The 16,546-nt window shown below is 46.2% G+C and overlaps 1 protein-coding gene across 2 annotated transcripts in view; it reads right to left on the reverse strand.

Annotated features, from left to right (window-relative positions):
* Positions 1–2,790: 2,790 nt before the first annotated feature.
* The window catches only part of si:ch211-119c20.2 (caskin-2), a 54,608-nt gene continuing 40,852 nt past the window's right edge, over positions 2,791–16,546 (reverse strand). For both annotated transcript variants that reach the window (XM_034859853.1, XM_034859852.1), the window contains 9 exons: positions 15,111–15,238; positions 14,741–14,795; positions 9,823–9,896; positions 9,056–9,166; positions 8,805–8,906; positions 7,521–7,659; positions 4,452–6,650; positions 3,773–3,965; positions 2,791–3,499 (listed from right to left, as the gene is read on the reverse strand). In XM_034859853.1, the coding sequence (XP_034715744.1) occupies positions 3,403–3,499; positions 3,773–3,965; positions 4,452–6,650; positions 7,521–7,659; positions 8,805–8,906; positions 9,056–9,166; positions 9,823–9,896; positions 14,741–14,795; positions 15,111–15,238 (3,098 nt within the window). In that variant the 3' untranslated portion in view covers positions 2,791–3,402. The remainder of the gene's footprint in view (positions 3,500–3,772; positions 3,966–4,451; positions 6,651–7,520; positions 7,660–8,804; positions 8,907–9,055; positions 9,167–9,822; positions 9,897–14,740; positions 14,796–15,110; positions 15,239–16,546) is intronic.

A 16,546-nucleotide genomic window follows, 5' to 3' on the forward strand; every position in this document is an offset into this window, starting at 1 on the left:
CGTGCCCTGCTAGCAGCATTATAACGTTGGTCTCTGAAGTAAAGGCTGGACTACAACAGAGCTGTGTGGACCAGTTGGACTATTTCGCTTTGTAAACGTATTACATGCACAAAAAGAAATAAAACAAAGTAAAAGGTACAAAGACAAAAGCATAATATGAGCACTTTAAAGCTTAGTGCGGTCCCCCCCCCCCGGAAGTCAGAATAATTACACCAACACTGGCCGTGCTGAAGAGAAGCAGTAGGATTCCTTACGAAAAAATAAACTGCTGTGGTTCTATCCCCACTGTCTGCCTGTCAAGGTATTGGAAAATACAGGTGGACTGTTAATATACAGGTTCTGGAAAATACAGGTGGACTGTTAATATACAGGTTCTGGAAAATACAGGTGGACTGTTAATATACAGGTTCTGGAAAATACAGGTGGACTGTTAATATACAGGTTCTGGAAAATACAGGTGGACTGTTAATATACAGGATACTATCAGAGCCAGGTTAGCAGCTACACTGTGAACCAGTGTGTACTTCTCATGTAGTGGCGTTGAGTTTATAAAGTACTCGTTCTGAGTACCTACAGCTGTATCGCCTTCCTTCCAGGGACCCAAGGACTGCCTCCAGTCTCAGAGCCAGGCTGAGTCAGCACTGTGTGACATCGGTTCTCAACTCTAGCTTTAACAATTTACATCGCCAAGGGTGAAACTATGGGAAGCCAGAGAGGCCAAAAACTCTCAGCCACTCCCGTCTGTCCATTTGACTGCAGTAGAAAAAACACCTGGACAAACACTCTGCGTACAAACTCTCCTTTTAATGATTTCCAGGATAATACAGAATCCAAATGGAAATATAAAAATTAACAGACATACATCAAAATAGAACAGAGGAATCAATAGTGCTTGAACATTGTAATCCACAGTTTTACAGTTTTTCTAAATCTTCTTGCTGCAAAGGTTTGGGAAGAGTGCATTTCTATTGACAAATGTAGGATTAAAGATGGCTTTTCTTAACCGGCCTCATAGGAAGACGTTGGCTCACAGACCCAGTCAGCGTGGTTTGGCACTGGGTCAGTGACTGGAGGTGGACCCAGAAGGTTAATAAAGCATCTCTGTAAGGTGCATAATGAGAGAGGGATATGAAAGAAGAATACAACCAAGCATTAAGATCAATTCATGATCTCTTTGAGAGATTTGGCTTCATTTAAGTGTTGATCCTGAATACGTGTGTTAGCTCTGCGTTAGCTGTGAGGGACGACCACGTGCCCCCAACACATCCATAGGAACACGTTTATTGGGACAGGAACAAGGGATTGATTCCCACCGGGAAATGAATTCATTGCAGCAGTAAACAAAAAGAATAAGACGATAATGCCAGAGAGGAGCTGTAAGAGCGGGCTGGAATCATTTTAATGATGCATGAAAACTAATAATCTAAAAGATTACCAATAGTGCCATTTTCTCTTATTCTCTCTCCAAATGATCTGTAGCTTCCTGCTTTAACATTTACAGTTTCCATTTGGGGATTTCTTCATTTTAAAGACAACCCTTTTATTTTACCCCCCCTACGGCTCTCATGAAGTAGCGTGGCATGCTGGGAGTTGTTGTCTTTGATGTTCACCAACATTGCCAATGAAAATGTTTCTGACGTGGTCTGAGGGACGAGTTAATGCGCTGGTGTGAAATGTGTTTTTCATCTTATTAACCCCTAAACCGCAAAGAAAAGCAGGCCTAGCTTTAAAGAAACATAAAAGCTTTTTAAAATGTTTACAATCATTATATTCATTCATAACAATGGTGTATAATTATTTTAGGCCAATCAGAGCTCCTGCTGCTGCCTCCTCAAAGCAGGAAGCAAGTGTCAATGATAAAGAAGGAAACTTTTTCTAAACATAATGCATATTTTAAATGCACATTGGGGTTTTTAAAAATGCATCCATTTTTAATTTGTTGATTATGATTAAGCATGTAAAAGTCTTTAATTATTCCACTCTGGACTCCCAATCTCATTAGGCGCCGATAATCTTGCTTTAAACAATGCGTACAGGTAGACAAGCGGCTGGGACACCAACAGCACTGTTTATATTGTGTACCTGGGGGGATTAAACATATATCCGCTGGGGGGGGGGGGGGGGGGGGGGGGGGGGGGGTGGCATGATATGCTGCCCCCACATACATGTGCATTCGGACACATAGCGTTAATTTCTGAAGATGTGCACGACCTACGCTCCAAAAGAACTGCAGGAAAACACAGCAGCTATCAGACAGGCCAACACGTAGTTAAAAGCTAATACATCTGCACCTTAACAGTGCTCGAAATACGGAACATATTCAGACTGAAGGCTCTGGAACCGCCCGCTGTCTCCCGTGGTTTGGAAGCAGCACCCTGAGGCCAGCTGTCAGTCCTGATGCACGTCTCTGCTCTGATGATCACGCTACGAGGGGACAATGTCTCCTCCTTTGTGTCCATAATAAAAGACTTTGGTAAAAACACGTTAAATCATATCAGGAATTTGCTGCTTTAAATGCAACAAGCAATTTATATACCCATGTTATAGACAATAAGCAGCTATATATACACACATATATATAAAAAAACACAGTTATGCTAATATAGAATGAGTTAAGCAGTCAATAGGAAGTCCATTTGTTAAAAAAACAAACATATAGAAGTACAAATATACTCAGTATAATGTTACGTGACTACAAACATCCACAGCGCCAACGTCGACTCATTCATACATTTACAGGTAACATAAATAAAAATGGCCCCTGATTCCCTTTGGTGATGAAACACACAGGCTCCATTAACATTCCCAGGTGTGTGTCCTAGGGCGAAGTGCTCGCGTTGAAAACCTGGGCAGTACTGAGGAAGTGTTGTGCAGGAAATCCTCAAATGATTGTGCCGCGTCTCTGTCATGAAGACCGTCTCTGCTTTTAGGCCGCCTACACGTGATCCATGGTAACCCAGCTCTGTGCCGGCCGTTCCATTGTTTTCCAACGGGGGAGAGCGGTGCGGCCCAACTAGGTGCAGCGCTGGTTGGGCCGCACCGCTCCGGAAATTCAGGCGGATGCCGATTGTGATTGGTTTAAAGAAATGTCAATAAACCAGAGCAGGTTGTTCTCCCATCCCAGAATGCTGTGTGGACTAGCCAGACCCTCTCCTACGGTGCTGTAGAAGAGGGTCTGAACATGCGACACTAGGCACAGTGCAACCATCGCCGCTGTGCTCTGAGGTCAAAGTACAAATTATTTAAATGTTGACCTAGTTGCCGCTGACCGTTTCCAGAACGTTCCAGCACCTCGGTCTGCTCTGGGCCCTACCTCGGGGTTTTCCTGCGTATCACATGTGGGCGGCGTGGTCTCCATCTCTCTGTGCCGGGACTTTAGTTGCCCATGCGGATTTCAGGATGTCAGTCCAACATGGCGTTCAGCTGGTCAGCCAGGTCATCAAACATGTTGCCGATGTCATCTAGAATATTCCCTGCTGCCTTCACCGTGCTGCTGCCGCTGTGAAACAGACAGGACCGGGTTACTACAGACTACTGCAGTGTGTCCACTCCGGTGGCTCAAAGCAATGGTGCTGAGAAACAAGTCCATGTTACTGCCTAAACACGTAAGCTGTAATGTTACCCTACAGGACAGATGTTCATCATCAGGTAGAAACAAGCTGTAATGTTACCCTACAGGACAGATGTTCATCATCAGGGAGAAACAAGCTGTAATGTTACCCTACAGGACAGATGTTCAGCATCAGGTAGAAACAAGCAGAGCAGTGCGTACCTGTCCACACTGCCCCCCTGGGCCAGTTTGGTTTCCACCACTTTGAGAGCAGCTTCCAGTGACGTACTGGTCTGCTCCAGCCTCTGCTGAGCCAGCTCCTCCAGACCGGCGGCCGAGGTGGGGTACGAAGGGGCCGGAGCTGGGGGGGCCGGAGCAGCAAACGCAACGCTCTGGACCACGGTGACGTTCAGTCCTGAGGGACAATAAGTTCAATTCAATTTCATTTTCATTCATTGTTTCAAATCATAACAGAATTCTCATCTCAATCATCTTCCACATAGAGCAGGTCAACACCATACTCTCTAATTAGAGCCAACATGTGGGGGGTTAATCCAAAACAAATGAAGACATTTGGGCCAAAATAGTGTTCTTTAATGAGGCAAATTCAGATTTTGGGGATTTTTTTGATTTATTTGGGACAAGACACAATGTGCTAATGAGCCAGCGTCCAACATGTAAATGTGCCAGATTTAACCATGCAGAAACATTTTCCTCTGCAGTCCCTAAGCAGGTGGATGGTTTTAAAAGAAAACAATAATAAGCAACAGAAATCCAATACATAAGCATAGCAAATTACATCACTATTCCAGGTCAGGAGAGGTGGCAGGTTGATGGCATTTATTCACAGAACTAGGTTTGTAAGTTGATAGCATTGGAATGTCTACCACATTAGTGTTACCTGCTGCTGATGCTGAGACCATGCTGGGCTGACAGAGTCTCGGTCCAGACAAAGCACCAGCTTTCTGTGGACTCTCCGTCTGTGGGTTCACGGCTTTGTGGCTGGCTACACATTTCTGTGTGTGAATGCTGCCGCCCAGCCTCGGAGAAACTGTGTGAATCTGTATGTTGGTCAGTTTAGGAATGGCTGTTTGTGCAGTTGGTACTGAAGAGACTGTTTTCTGGGGGGTTGTTGGTTTGCTGTTGGGCGGTTGTTTCAGAGGACTGGTAGGTTTTGAGGACACTGGTGGCTTGGGGCCTTTTCCCATGGAGCCTACTCTCTGGAACATATTCCCCGGCCTCTGAGAGTCATCATCGCTCAGCGCCCTGACATCATCCGGTGTGTGGAGACTGTTGGCCTGTGGGTGGGCGGAGTCTCTGTTGGGAGACCTCGCCTCCTCAGGTGTTGACGAGTCTTTGTCTTTGGGTTTGTGTCGTCTTTTCACCGTGTCAGACTCTTTCAGATTGAACTCTGGAAGCTCCAGGCTGCCGGGGGTCTGGCCAGGAGGCTCTGGAGGAGCCTTGACTTCAGCGTCTGTGAGGGTGTTAGCCCCCGCCCTGGGCCGCTGTTTGATAGTAAGGTTGCCTTCTTCAGCAAAAGGGAGGTTCTCCCCGGAGTTGTGCTTCGGAGATGCAGTAGCACTCTTCGACATCCTTTCGCTTCTCCTTGCTTTCTCAAGGGTTTCCTCAGGGCCTCCACCTCTCTGTCTGCCAGTCTCCACTTCTGTCCTCTCGCTTCCTGTCCTCCTCAGGCCCCCCAGGCCCAGAGCAGGGACTGGTTTGGAGTGTTGTAGGATGATGTGAGGATTCATCCCATGTGGAATCGGGGAGGAAACAGGGATGAAAAGCGGTGAAACAGCGATATGAGTTGGTGGTATATCTATCCTCCTGCATGGACTGCTGCTGCCCCCCCCCTCCAGCTTGGCTGCGATGCTCCTCACGCTGCCTGAGCCTTCAGTCTCCACCCCACCCTTCACCTCTGGCTCTCCCACTTTCCCGTTTCCTGGTTGGCGTGCCGGACTGGCGCTCACCGAGCTCATCCTCTTGGGTGGTGGTGGGGGCGGGCCTTTGCGGCGGGATCGCACGGCGAACGAGTGGCTGCGGTTGATGTGGCGCTGGGACGCCGCGGCGCTCGTGTGGCCACGTCCCGGTCTGCGGGACAGGGTGGCGTAGGAGGGCACGTTTGGGGAGGAGGCAGAGGTGCAGGGGGGAGTGAGGTCATCGTCGTCGTCATCGGGCTCGCCGTCAGACAGAGCGTAGCGAGTCAGGCTCTGGGCTCGCTTTTTGTGCGGGCCCCTCTGGGCGTCATCCGCTGGGCCCTGCCCAGGCCGCGGTCCCAGAACAGGGACAGCTCCGGGCAAAGGTTTGGAGAGCACCCGTGGACCCCCGTTGACGCCTCCTGCCTGTGTCTGGAGGTAACTGAAAGCCTTCTGTGGGGGGGAAGGCAGCGGCGACGGAACCGAAGGGGAGGAGGGCGGATAGAGGCGATTGGGGGACTGGAGGTGTTTGGCCTTGGGGGGGACGGCCGGGTACGCGAAGCGAGGCATCTTGCTGGGGGTTAGTGGAGGTGTTAGGGGCGAGAAGGGTTTGTTGGGGGTGGCAGAGCGACTCTCCCACATCTCTGTGGGTCTCTGTCTACCTCTACCTGCAGGACTGCTTCCTCCACCCGTGGCCTCCTCCCCCCCAACACCCCCGAGACTCTCCTCCGACCGGCTGGAGATCGTGGCTGAACACGGTGCAGCTTGGTGATCTTGAGAATATCCTGAATTTGAATTCCCAGAATTCCCAGATCCCCTTGACCGCACGCTGATGCTCTCCTGACTGAGCGACATGGCAGATACAGCTGCTGCGGAGGCCACGCCTCTAATGGCGAACGCCTCGGCAGCGCCCCCCCCGGCCCTGCCCATCATGGCTCTCTGCAGCTCGGCGCTCAACTCGCTGTCCTGGAAGGAGAGAAGGGCCCTAGGGGTGCGAGGGGAGGGGCAGCAGTCGTCAGGAGGAGCGTGCACACTGTGTGTCGGCATGTGTTCGATTGCCACGAGTTCCAGGGCGGCGGGGGGTTTCCGTCGGAGAGTCCCGCCTCCGGCTATGTCGGCATGGTTACGAGAGCGTTGTAGGTCACAAAGCCTCTTCACCGCCAACATCAGCTTCTTCTGATGGCCTGAAACACAGAACACGATTTAAAGACAACTTGGTTGGACGTGAGAGTTCCTTTCAAAAGGAAGTCCACTTACTAGCTTTTTCTAGAGCTTTCAACTACATCCAGGGTCTTTGTCATTGGTTAGTTTACCCAGACTAACTGGTTAATTCAACAGTGTTATGTGACACATCAGGATACGCCCATCTCATTCCCCAATGTCGACGCACACCAACCCTAAAGAAAAGCTATTTTATCCCCAGGTTGGCACGACTTGGCTCCCGGACCACGACTTCTTCTTCTTCTTCTTCTTCTTGTGTTTGCGTGGCCCGTCAGCATGCTACAGGTCGCACCGGATATGTGTCAAATGATGCTGCTACGAGGTGAAACCAGCACGTGTTGAGGGACAGTAGGAAAGAGTTATTAAGTCAGATCTAACGTTTGCTGACACTAGCCACTATAATCTACTGGTGCCCTGACTTTACTGAACTGATGGAGGCTGCATTTTAATTGGATAGGAATGTTCTTTCTTCTTTCAAATGTTACAGTGTCGCTTTAAATTAATCATCCCTCTTAGTGATACAGCTAAATTTAGTAATTATGTTGAAAAAATGTATTTGGAATATATTCTTTGTCTTAATTCAATCAGTTTCTATCAAAGTGGAGAGGAAATTCCTAACATGAAAGCCTCACTAGAGCCAACAAATGGCTATGTGAAGTGTAAAGTTAGTTTGGAAGCATAAAAAGAGATTAACCCCTTGCATGCTCAAATTGGTTTAAATGGATTTGAAGAGGATATGGAGTAAACGGTCCAAAATGGCACTGCTTCATGCACTGGGGGGAAACCAAGGACATCCGCAGCACATTCCATAGGAGTCCGGTCTGATTCCTCACCCAGTTTGGTGATGCCTATCTCCTGCAGGTCCTCCCAGGTGATGTCTTTGACGATAGTGATGGAGTCGTAGCCGTTGTCACACAGTCTCTTCTGGTACTGAGGCAGTCCAATCACACTCAGCCACTCCCCCAGCTCCGACTGAGAGACACAGACAGAACAAAAGAAGTCAGAATTATCCTGGATGTTGTGTTTTGCCAGTTTAAAGCTATAGCGCATAGTTTGTCTCCCCCATGAGGAATTCTAAGTAATGGCAATTACACTGGACACAAGCCTTTATTGGTAGCACAAACCACAGCTTAGACCTGAAAGGGGAGAGAGGGGTAACGACATGCAGCAGGGCCGCAGGTCGGAACCAAACCTGCGGCCACTGCGTTGAGGGCTGTGCCTCTGCATATGGGCGCGGGCACACGCTCTACCAGGTGAGCTATCTAGGCGCCCAGAGCCCAGAGTCTTGATAACTCTGTATCAACTCACTTGGCAATGGCATGAATGTAACGGACGTCCATTATTAGAAATAATAGTCCGTTTTTATTTCAGCTCCCATGGTAACCGTTAGAGCTTACACACTGCCCGTGTGACACGCACGTTTCAGACGCACCAAATATGCATGCATGCTAGAAATATGGCCCACGCCTATTTTTCACGCGACACGCAAGCGTGTTGGAAGCGTTTCCAGGCAAAATAGAATAGGAAAAGAGGTTTATATGTCATTTTGACGCAAATACATTTAAAAAAAAATGACATTTTGATGTTTGAAAGCTTAGCCTATGCTTTTAACATTTTAACAATTTAGAAAAATCTGTTGAACTCCTATTTTAAATTGGACTTTGATAAAACAATAACATGGACTTTATTATTTCAGGAAAGGGTATGGAATATAAAAATATGTACAATATATCGAAATATGTGCAAACAAATGTACAAACCCAAAAATATTGACAAAATAAAGTTGAACACACTATTATTTCATTTATCCAATGGGAAACATTTGTACAGACAAGGCTAGCAGCAGCAGCGCCGCGTCAGACACGTTTCTGGTGTGCAAGGACATAGAAAATGCCATGCAGCTTCAACGCAACTGACACGCAACTGAAATGCCACGCTCAACCCCACACAGGCAGTGTGCGGGCTACCTAAAGCTTTAACTGCAGTACGGACTGTGTGACCACGACCACACGGTTAGACACTACTGGTTCAAAAGTATTACAACGAAGAGGAGTAGCTGTGTTTCAGGACTGGTAGGACATCAACATGCAAGTGGGACTTTAGAGGGGTTTCCTCACAGGAATGTAATCCGGCAGCCACTCAGGGATGCTCAGCTTGCCAATCTCCATTGAGATCTTCTTTCTGTGGCCTGGTTTGGTCACTCCGATGGCAGTCAGGTCCTGAAGAGCAGAACACATGTAGGCAGCTGGTGAATACTCAGCTTCAACAACAACAAAAAACAAGATGACACCAAATTCTTGCTCTTGGGAAGAATTGTTGTGTGTCTGTAAATTAAAATAAATACACACACACACACACACACACACACCTCAGGGGTCATCCTGCTAATGGTGGGTACATCATATCCTGCGCTGATGAAGTTGGATGTGTACTGCTCCAGCTGGAAGTCACACAGCCACTGGTAGATGGCCTCTGAGTCCTAACAACAGAGAGCAAGGTGGTTTAACAGGTGTCACTCTAACACACAGATACTCCGGCTGGAGTGATCTACACACAGATACTCCGGCTTGAGGACTCTACACACAGCTACTCCGGCTTGAGGACTCTACACACAGCTACTCCGGCTGGAGTACTCTACACACAGCTACTCCGGCTGGAGTACTCTACACACAGCTACTCCGGCTGGAGTACTCTACACACAGCTACTCCGGCTGGAGTACTCTACACACAGCTACTCCGGCTGGAGTACTCTACACACAGCTACTCCGGCTGGAGTACTCTACACACAGCTACTCCGGCTGGAGTACTCTACACACAGCTACTCCGGCTGGAGTACTCTACACACAGCTACTCCGGCTGGAGTACTCTACACACAGCTACTCCGGCTGGAGTACTCTACTCACAGCTACTCCGGCTTGAGGACTCTACACACAGCTACTCCGGCTGGAGTACTCTACTCACAGCTACTCCGGCTGGAGTACTCTACACACAGCTACTTCGGCTTGAGGACTCTACACACAGCTACTTCGGCTTGAGGACTCTACACACAGCTACTCCGGCTGGAGTACTCTACACACAGCTACTTCGGCTTGAGGACTCTACACACAGCTACTCCGGCTGGAGTACTCTACTCACCTTGCCCTGCAGAAGCTCTTCTGGCCTCACAAAGCCTTTCAGAGGAGTGCCGTTGGCCTGCAGACGGGAACCACCTGGAAAACACACACGATCAGTCTTACAGGACGACATGCTCCACCATATTTTCACCGTATTTGTACCGTATGTATCGGCCCATTTGTGTGCTGCCCTGTTGTGTTCTTAAACCCCAACAACGGACAAGTAGACTTTATATTTCCCAATTACTGTTTTCAGTCAGATCTTTTATAGATTTTCACTTGAAGTCAGGTTTATTACCCAGAATGAGAGAGAAGGGAAAGAAAGAAGAGCAAGACAAAGCGAGTGCTTCCAGCTGTAACTCCTGGGCAGATCAGAGCTTGTATTTGGTTAAAAACAATTATGTGGCAGCAATAGAAGCAGTGATGTTTCCTGTTTCTCACAGCGCCTCAAACTTCAGCTCAAAACACACCGACCAGTTTGATCTCCAGTTAAATGATGAACCACCCCAGCGTGACGTGGGCTTGCGTTTCTCTAAAAGTTGAGCCAGTCTCAACTTTTCGCCACATGCCCACTGCATTTTTTTTGCGTTTCCCCAATGCGGCAAACCCCGCCGCGGCCTAAACGGACTAGCCCCATTCAAAATGAATACAAAGACCTGCGTTTTTGCTGGACCGTCACATGGCCGGGGCAGGCTGTCTGAACGCGTTCTGTCTGCAGGGTCAGCATGCCAACGGAAACAAGACCAGACAAAGACTCAACAAGAACAAGTGGCTGGTAGGTGAGTCAAAGCTGGATGTAATCAAATGCTAACTTCAATGCACATATGAGCAAGTTCCTAATATAGTCTGCTTTCAATTGACACCAACCAACCTGCCAAATAGGGGTACAAATGTATTGTTGGCGGGCAACATTGTGAAGTTTGAATCCAACCTGGCTGGTCATGAATGAAGCAGAACGCTGCTTCGGTTTGAACCGGCCAGCTGCAGAAATGTGGCCAGATGGTCTGTTTTCCACCAAGAAATGTGGCTGGTTTTGTGTGTTTGGCTTTAAACGTAACCTTTATCTGGCAACACTGCTTGCACTACCTATCCTACATTTCCCATGATCACTTGGAAACACTTGGAGGAATGAACCTTTCCTCTCATTCTCTCCGTCTTTGCCTGAGGCGAGCGCTTTCATCGATTGTCTTTCTGCTCTTTACGGCTAAATTACATCAAGTTACCTAATCTAAAATGTTCTCCCAAATAATACTTTCTGACTGTCATAGGAGAATTGGTTTCTAAATAGTACTGTTGGATTATTTCTGATCAGCTGCTTCATTCTGAACCCTCCAGACCTCTCAGGTGGTCTGGGTCAGCCCTGCTTTCTATCAGAGTCAGAACTGAACCTTCACTGTCTATGCTCCACTTATCTGGACCTAACTCCCAGATTAGTCCCAACTTTTATACTTGTATTGTAACTGTTTTAACTGCTCTGGTAGCTGAAATGTGCTGTACAAATAAAGCTGCCTTTACGTTTTACTTTAAACAAACAAAGTGGGCTTGTTTTAGAACTTTAAACAGGGCAGGCTTGCTGATTCCTCCTGTTTTCAGTCTTTATGCTAAGCTAGGCTAACATAGTCCTGATTCCAGTTCTTTACCAAACACACAGACACGGGTCATATGAATCTTCTCATGTAAACACAACTTTAAATTAATCCAAAAGTATGGATGCCCCAAGGCTAAAAACCTCAGGTTTTATCCATCCAGGCCTGACCCATCCCTGTTTTCTGTCTTGTTTGTCTTTTTTTGCTGTTTTTCTCTACTTTGGGTTTAAGGTCAAGGGTCAGGTCTTTGGTCTCCAAAGAGAGTTAAACGCAGCACCTCGTCGACAGGCATTTGGCCTCCGGACAAATCGGCTTGAGAAAATAAAAAAGGCTGCTCATTCCAAAGCCCAAGTAAAGTAACAGTGGGTACACTCTAACAAACATCTGACTCAACAGTACATATCAACATATGTCTGGGAAGAGATTGTAGTTTTACAAACATTTATAGCAGGGAAGGACCTGCAGGAACTGCAAAAAAATAGGTCAGATGTTAAATTTATGTCAACTCCAAACTCATCAGGAGCATGTTCTCTGCTCTCACTGCCTCCACTGTCCCAACATCTAACAACTGGATCTAGCCGAAGACAGGACGTTAAATGTGAATGAATGCCCCCCCCCCCCCGGCCTGGACACACTGCAAAAATCCGTCCATGACTTCTTACCCTTCAGGATGAAGGAGAGGAGCGCGGCTCCCGACTTTTTCATCCTTCTGTCTGACTATCCTTCACGCAGACAGACCTTTCTTTCCAGTTCAGTCTTCCCATCTCTTCTCTTCTTTTTTATTTAACAAATAGGTTTGGCTGTTTCTGCTCCTGTTCCTGTCTCCTCCCTCTGACCCCTCCCTCCAACTCCTCATTCCTCTTCTCCTTTACTTAACCCTCCTTGTATTCAGCCTGAGGTCAACACAGATCCTCCGCTTCGTCGTGCATGTCACTCCATAATAGGGCTGCACTACCTGAGGAAAATATCTCATTGGGATTATTTTGACTGATATTGCGTTTGCAATGTGATTCACAATATTGGAGGGAATTTGGGTACCATTATTCTCATTTTCATTGAAAAATATTAAAATTAAAAACTTAAAATGACTATAGCGTGATTTCTGCAAGGATGTAGGACAGGATTTGTAGACCGGGACCACTTTGCAGTACCACAATACTTCATTATTATTTTATTTTTGTTTATTATATTTATTGGGCAGTGCTCACATTTTCAGAGCCACATTCTCACAGAATAGCTGCAACATCGTCACCTATTTTATGATTTTCTGCACCTGGTGTTAGGATGTATCAGCCTGCGCACACAAAGACACAATGTGCCAGCCTGCGGTGTTTCCTCAGGGCTTTAATGGCCGGTGTGGTGGAGAGAAGCTTGTGCTTTTTTTGGTTTCTGTTGTGATGTGGGTTAAACCTCTCCACTCTCCTCCCATCTCATTTCCTTTGAGACCTACAGCAATAACAGTTCAATCTGCAGAACTAAAGCACTACTGCTGCATGGGTCTTTCATCACATTCCTCAGGTATAAGTAGCTACAGTGACGTTTAACATGTTACAATCGTAGAATGCTGGGTTTTGATGCAAATGCAAAACAGATCTAAATCTTAAGAAAAAAAGAGTATAAGTTAAATTTATCTTCTAACTTGGTTTTCTTGGACTGACATACATATATTTTGCCTTCATAAAGCCAATAATTAGGACAAAGATTTTAAGAATGAAGTCATAGTGTTAGGTGAAATAAGTCGTAATTTCTAGACAGTCATAATATTTAGAGGAAGAAAATTGCTATACATAGAAAATAGAGTATGAATAGTTTACAAGAAAAAGTCATAATATTTCAAGAGGTTGTGAGATTTGAATTCTTACGAGGTGTGAGCAGTCTCCTTTTATGTGTAAATTGAGGAAGGACCAGACTTTTTGACCAATAAGCATCATTATCATAGAGGTAAGGACATTGAAGGAAGTTAAATCAACAACATGATGTATAGTATAAGTCCAGAACTGGACGGGGTCAAAGAGTGCAGAGATGCTGGCATCAGAAAAGGATTAAAGCTCAGGCGTCAGGACTCCCTGGAAACAATGTGAAAGGGAGAAAGAGACTGAAAAGACACTGCTTTATCTGAGGAGGTGTGAAAGTAAACGTGCACGCTTTCCTCAAACCAAATAATGACTTCATCCAGCCTTCCCCACCCCTGACAGTGTACAGCCTCTTTCCTGAGCTTCTTAGTGGATGAGGATCCCAACAGGACTAGCTGCTACATTTATAGTGCTACGTTTGGTGTAAAAAGGAATATCTTTTGCTACATTTCCCCCTCTCATTCTCCCTGCTCTGGCATTTCCTCCTCTCATTTCCCCTGCTCTAGTGTTCCCCCTCTCATTTCCCCTGCTCTAGTGTTCCCCCTCTCATTTCCCCTGCTCTAGTGTTCCCCCCTCTCATTTCCCCTGCTCTAGTGTTCCCCCCTCTCATTTCCCCTGCTCTAGTGTTTCCACCTCTCATTCTCCCTGCTCTGGCGTTTCCTCCTCTCATTCCCCCTGCTCTGGGGTTTCCTCCTCTCATTCCCCCTGCTCTGGTGTTTCCTCCTCTCATCCCCCCTGCTCTGGCGTTTCCCCCTCTCATTCCCCCTGCTCTGGCATTTCTTCCTCTCATTTGCCCTGCTCTGGTGTTTCCCCCTCTCATTCCCCCTGCTCTACAGTGACGCCAACATTCCTCCTCCTGATTGGTTCCAATTGGTTGTGTTGTCTCGTTCTCTGGAATTAAAGCTACTAATGTTACCATGGCAACTACCAGCAGTGGGCGGAGCCTCCTGTTTATGTCCAGTATACCAGGATGTTGATGAAATATGAGGTTTGGGTGTCATTAGTTCTTCTACTGGGGATAAAAACACTCAGTGCAACGAGATCACTTTTGGCTCAAAACTTAAACGTAAAAAAAATGTAAACCTGCCGAGTCGTAGCTTAGTAAAGGTAGCCAGAGGTGACATTGGCTGCAGGTACAGACCAGCTCTGTTTTTTGCTCATAGGTAATAACACTTTGCCCAGACTTAGGAGTAACTGTAGGGTATACATAGACAGTCAGATCATGACCGTCATGATACTAGACTCCCCAATCTAATCATACCACACAAACACAACATCATTGGTTTTCAAAGCAAACTTTTCATTGTATTTCTATGAATTATTCTCCTATTATATTCTTAAAATAGGACTTTTTTTCTGTAATTACAACTTTTTACTGGAATCTCAGATTTTGTTTGTAGAAAGAAGCCGAGACAGAGTTTTATCATTGGAATTGATATTATATCTATAAATATAATATATACATTGATTATTAAACACAGGAAGAAGACAGAAGACCGACCTGTGGATCCATATGCCTGTTTTCTGTCTCCTGACTCGCCAGCAGATGGAGCCAGCTGCACACAAACACCAAGAAAGAAGATGCATTTAATACTGAGGTACACTGCACACATATCCAAGACAAGTCAGATCATCTTGTACTAAAATGTTCATCAGTACAGAAAAATACAATGTGAGACAAGTGCGTTGGAAGGGGGGCAAGCAGGTCATAGGTGGCAAAGAAACTAAAGATTAATAGTAGACAACGTTTTGGTACTAGACCATCTTCAGACAGACAGTGTGCGGGAGGTTCTTTGAACATTTTAATTGCAAACAAGTGAATATTAATGACAATGTGTTTGTGATAGTGGAGACATCTGAGCAGATCCAACCTTGGTATAGTCAGCGTTGTGGCGATTTGGAATCCCGTTGTGTTTGTGGCCGCTCTCTGAGCTCTGGCCGCTCCCGGCGCTGCGGCTGCTGCCCACGCTGCCCGCACTCCCAACACTGTTCCTGTCACCTGACACAAAACACACACACATACACACAGATCACAGTGTACAATCAGACTTGCATAGATTTGATCCTGAAAGGAGGAGAGAACACAAGATTGTAGGTGTTAATTTGTAGGTTAAGGTATGTGGTTTGAGTGCACTGCAAAAAAAACTTTTAACAAGTCATTAGATATTCCTAGTCACCCTTAAGGGATTAGTTTTTTTTCTTTCTTTCCAATAAATTAGTTAAATTAGTCAAAATATTAAACATTTTGTGTTAGTTTTATTGTTTGTTTCAGCTTTATTGTATTTTTCTCCTTTCTCATTCAGTGTGTAATGAAGACTGGCAAAGCAAGCTTGCATTGCATGGTGTAAGTTAAACCTCTTGAATCTTGAAGATCAACACGAATCTCATGTCTGTGGGCATGTATGGAGGCTGGAAGGGGCTTAGCTTAGCATACAGACTGGAAGCTTGGCTCTGTCCAAAGTTAAAAAAGGCCTACCAACATATATAAAGTTCACTAATTGTAAATCATAATTTTTACGAATTAACAGAAATGTAAAAATGACAGTGTGTGATTTTAAGGGGAGTATAATGGTAGGGGTGTAAATCCCAGGTTTTATCCCAATATGATAGTAATGTATGATGTATTACAATATTTGCTGCTATAAAAAAACACTATAACTAGGTCTGCCACAATACGATTTGATTTCAAATCAGTTGCCTGCAATAAATATGAGACATATAATTTGACACAATCGCTGCTGCACCGGCAAGCTGCAAAAACAACAGCAAAAAAAAAAGTAACACAGGGTCAGGAGTAACACAGGGGTGGTAGAAAAGGCTTTAAAAGGAGTGCTGCTCACTTACCATTAAGTCCTGCTGCAAGACAACACAATGGTTATGGGTACTGGATTATTAGAGGGGTGGGGGGCTGATGATAAAAGGGTTAATTATGGGAATAAGCTTCCTTAAAGAGGAATGCCTGGGATGGGATCACACAGGGCTGGCTGATTGGGAGCACACACCCTTACCAGTGGGAGAGCTCCGGAGGACCCAAATGTCCAGAGTGGGGCTAGCACGACTAGCTGGGGAGGAGAGCTGACTGTCAGGTGGAGCACCTAACAAACACACACACACACTTCAGACAGACTCACTGTATGCTGGGAGTGGACTGACGCTAAGCACCAGAGGAGACGAGGACCAGGTACTGTTTGGGAGGGAAAGGTGAACCCTGGGAGCAGGGACAGATTATAAGACGATGTTTTTATTTGGTTGACTTTCCAACAAGCAATGTTAACCGTCACTTCAAACAGAGGGGGGGGGGGGGGGG

The sequence above is a fragment of the Etheostoma cragini genome, chromosome 21 (assembly GCF_013103735.1).
Source record: "Etheostoma cragini isolate CJK2018 chromosome 21, CSU_Ecrag_1.0, whole genome shotgun sequence".
Classification (NCBI taxonomy): domain Eukaryota; kingdom Metazoa; phylum Chordata; class Actinopteri; order Perciformes; family Percidae; genus Etheostoma; species Etheostoma cragini.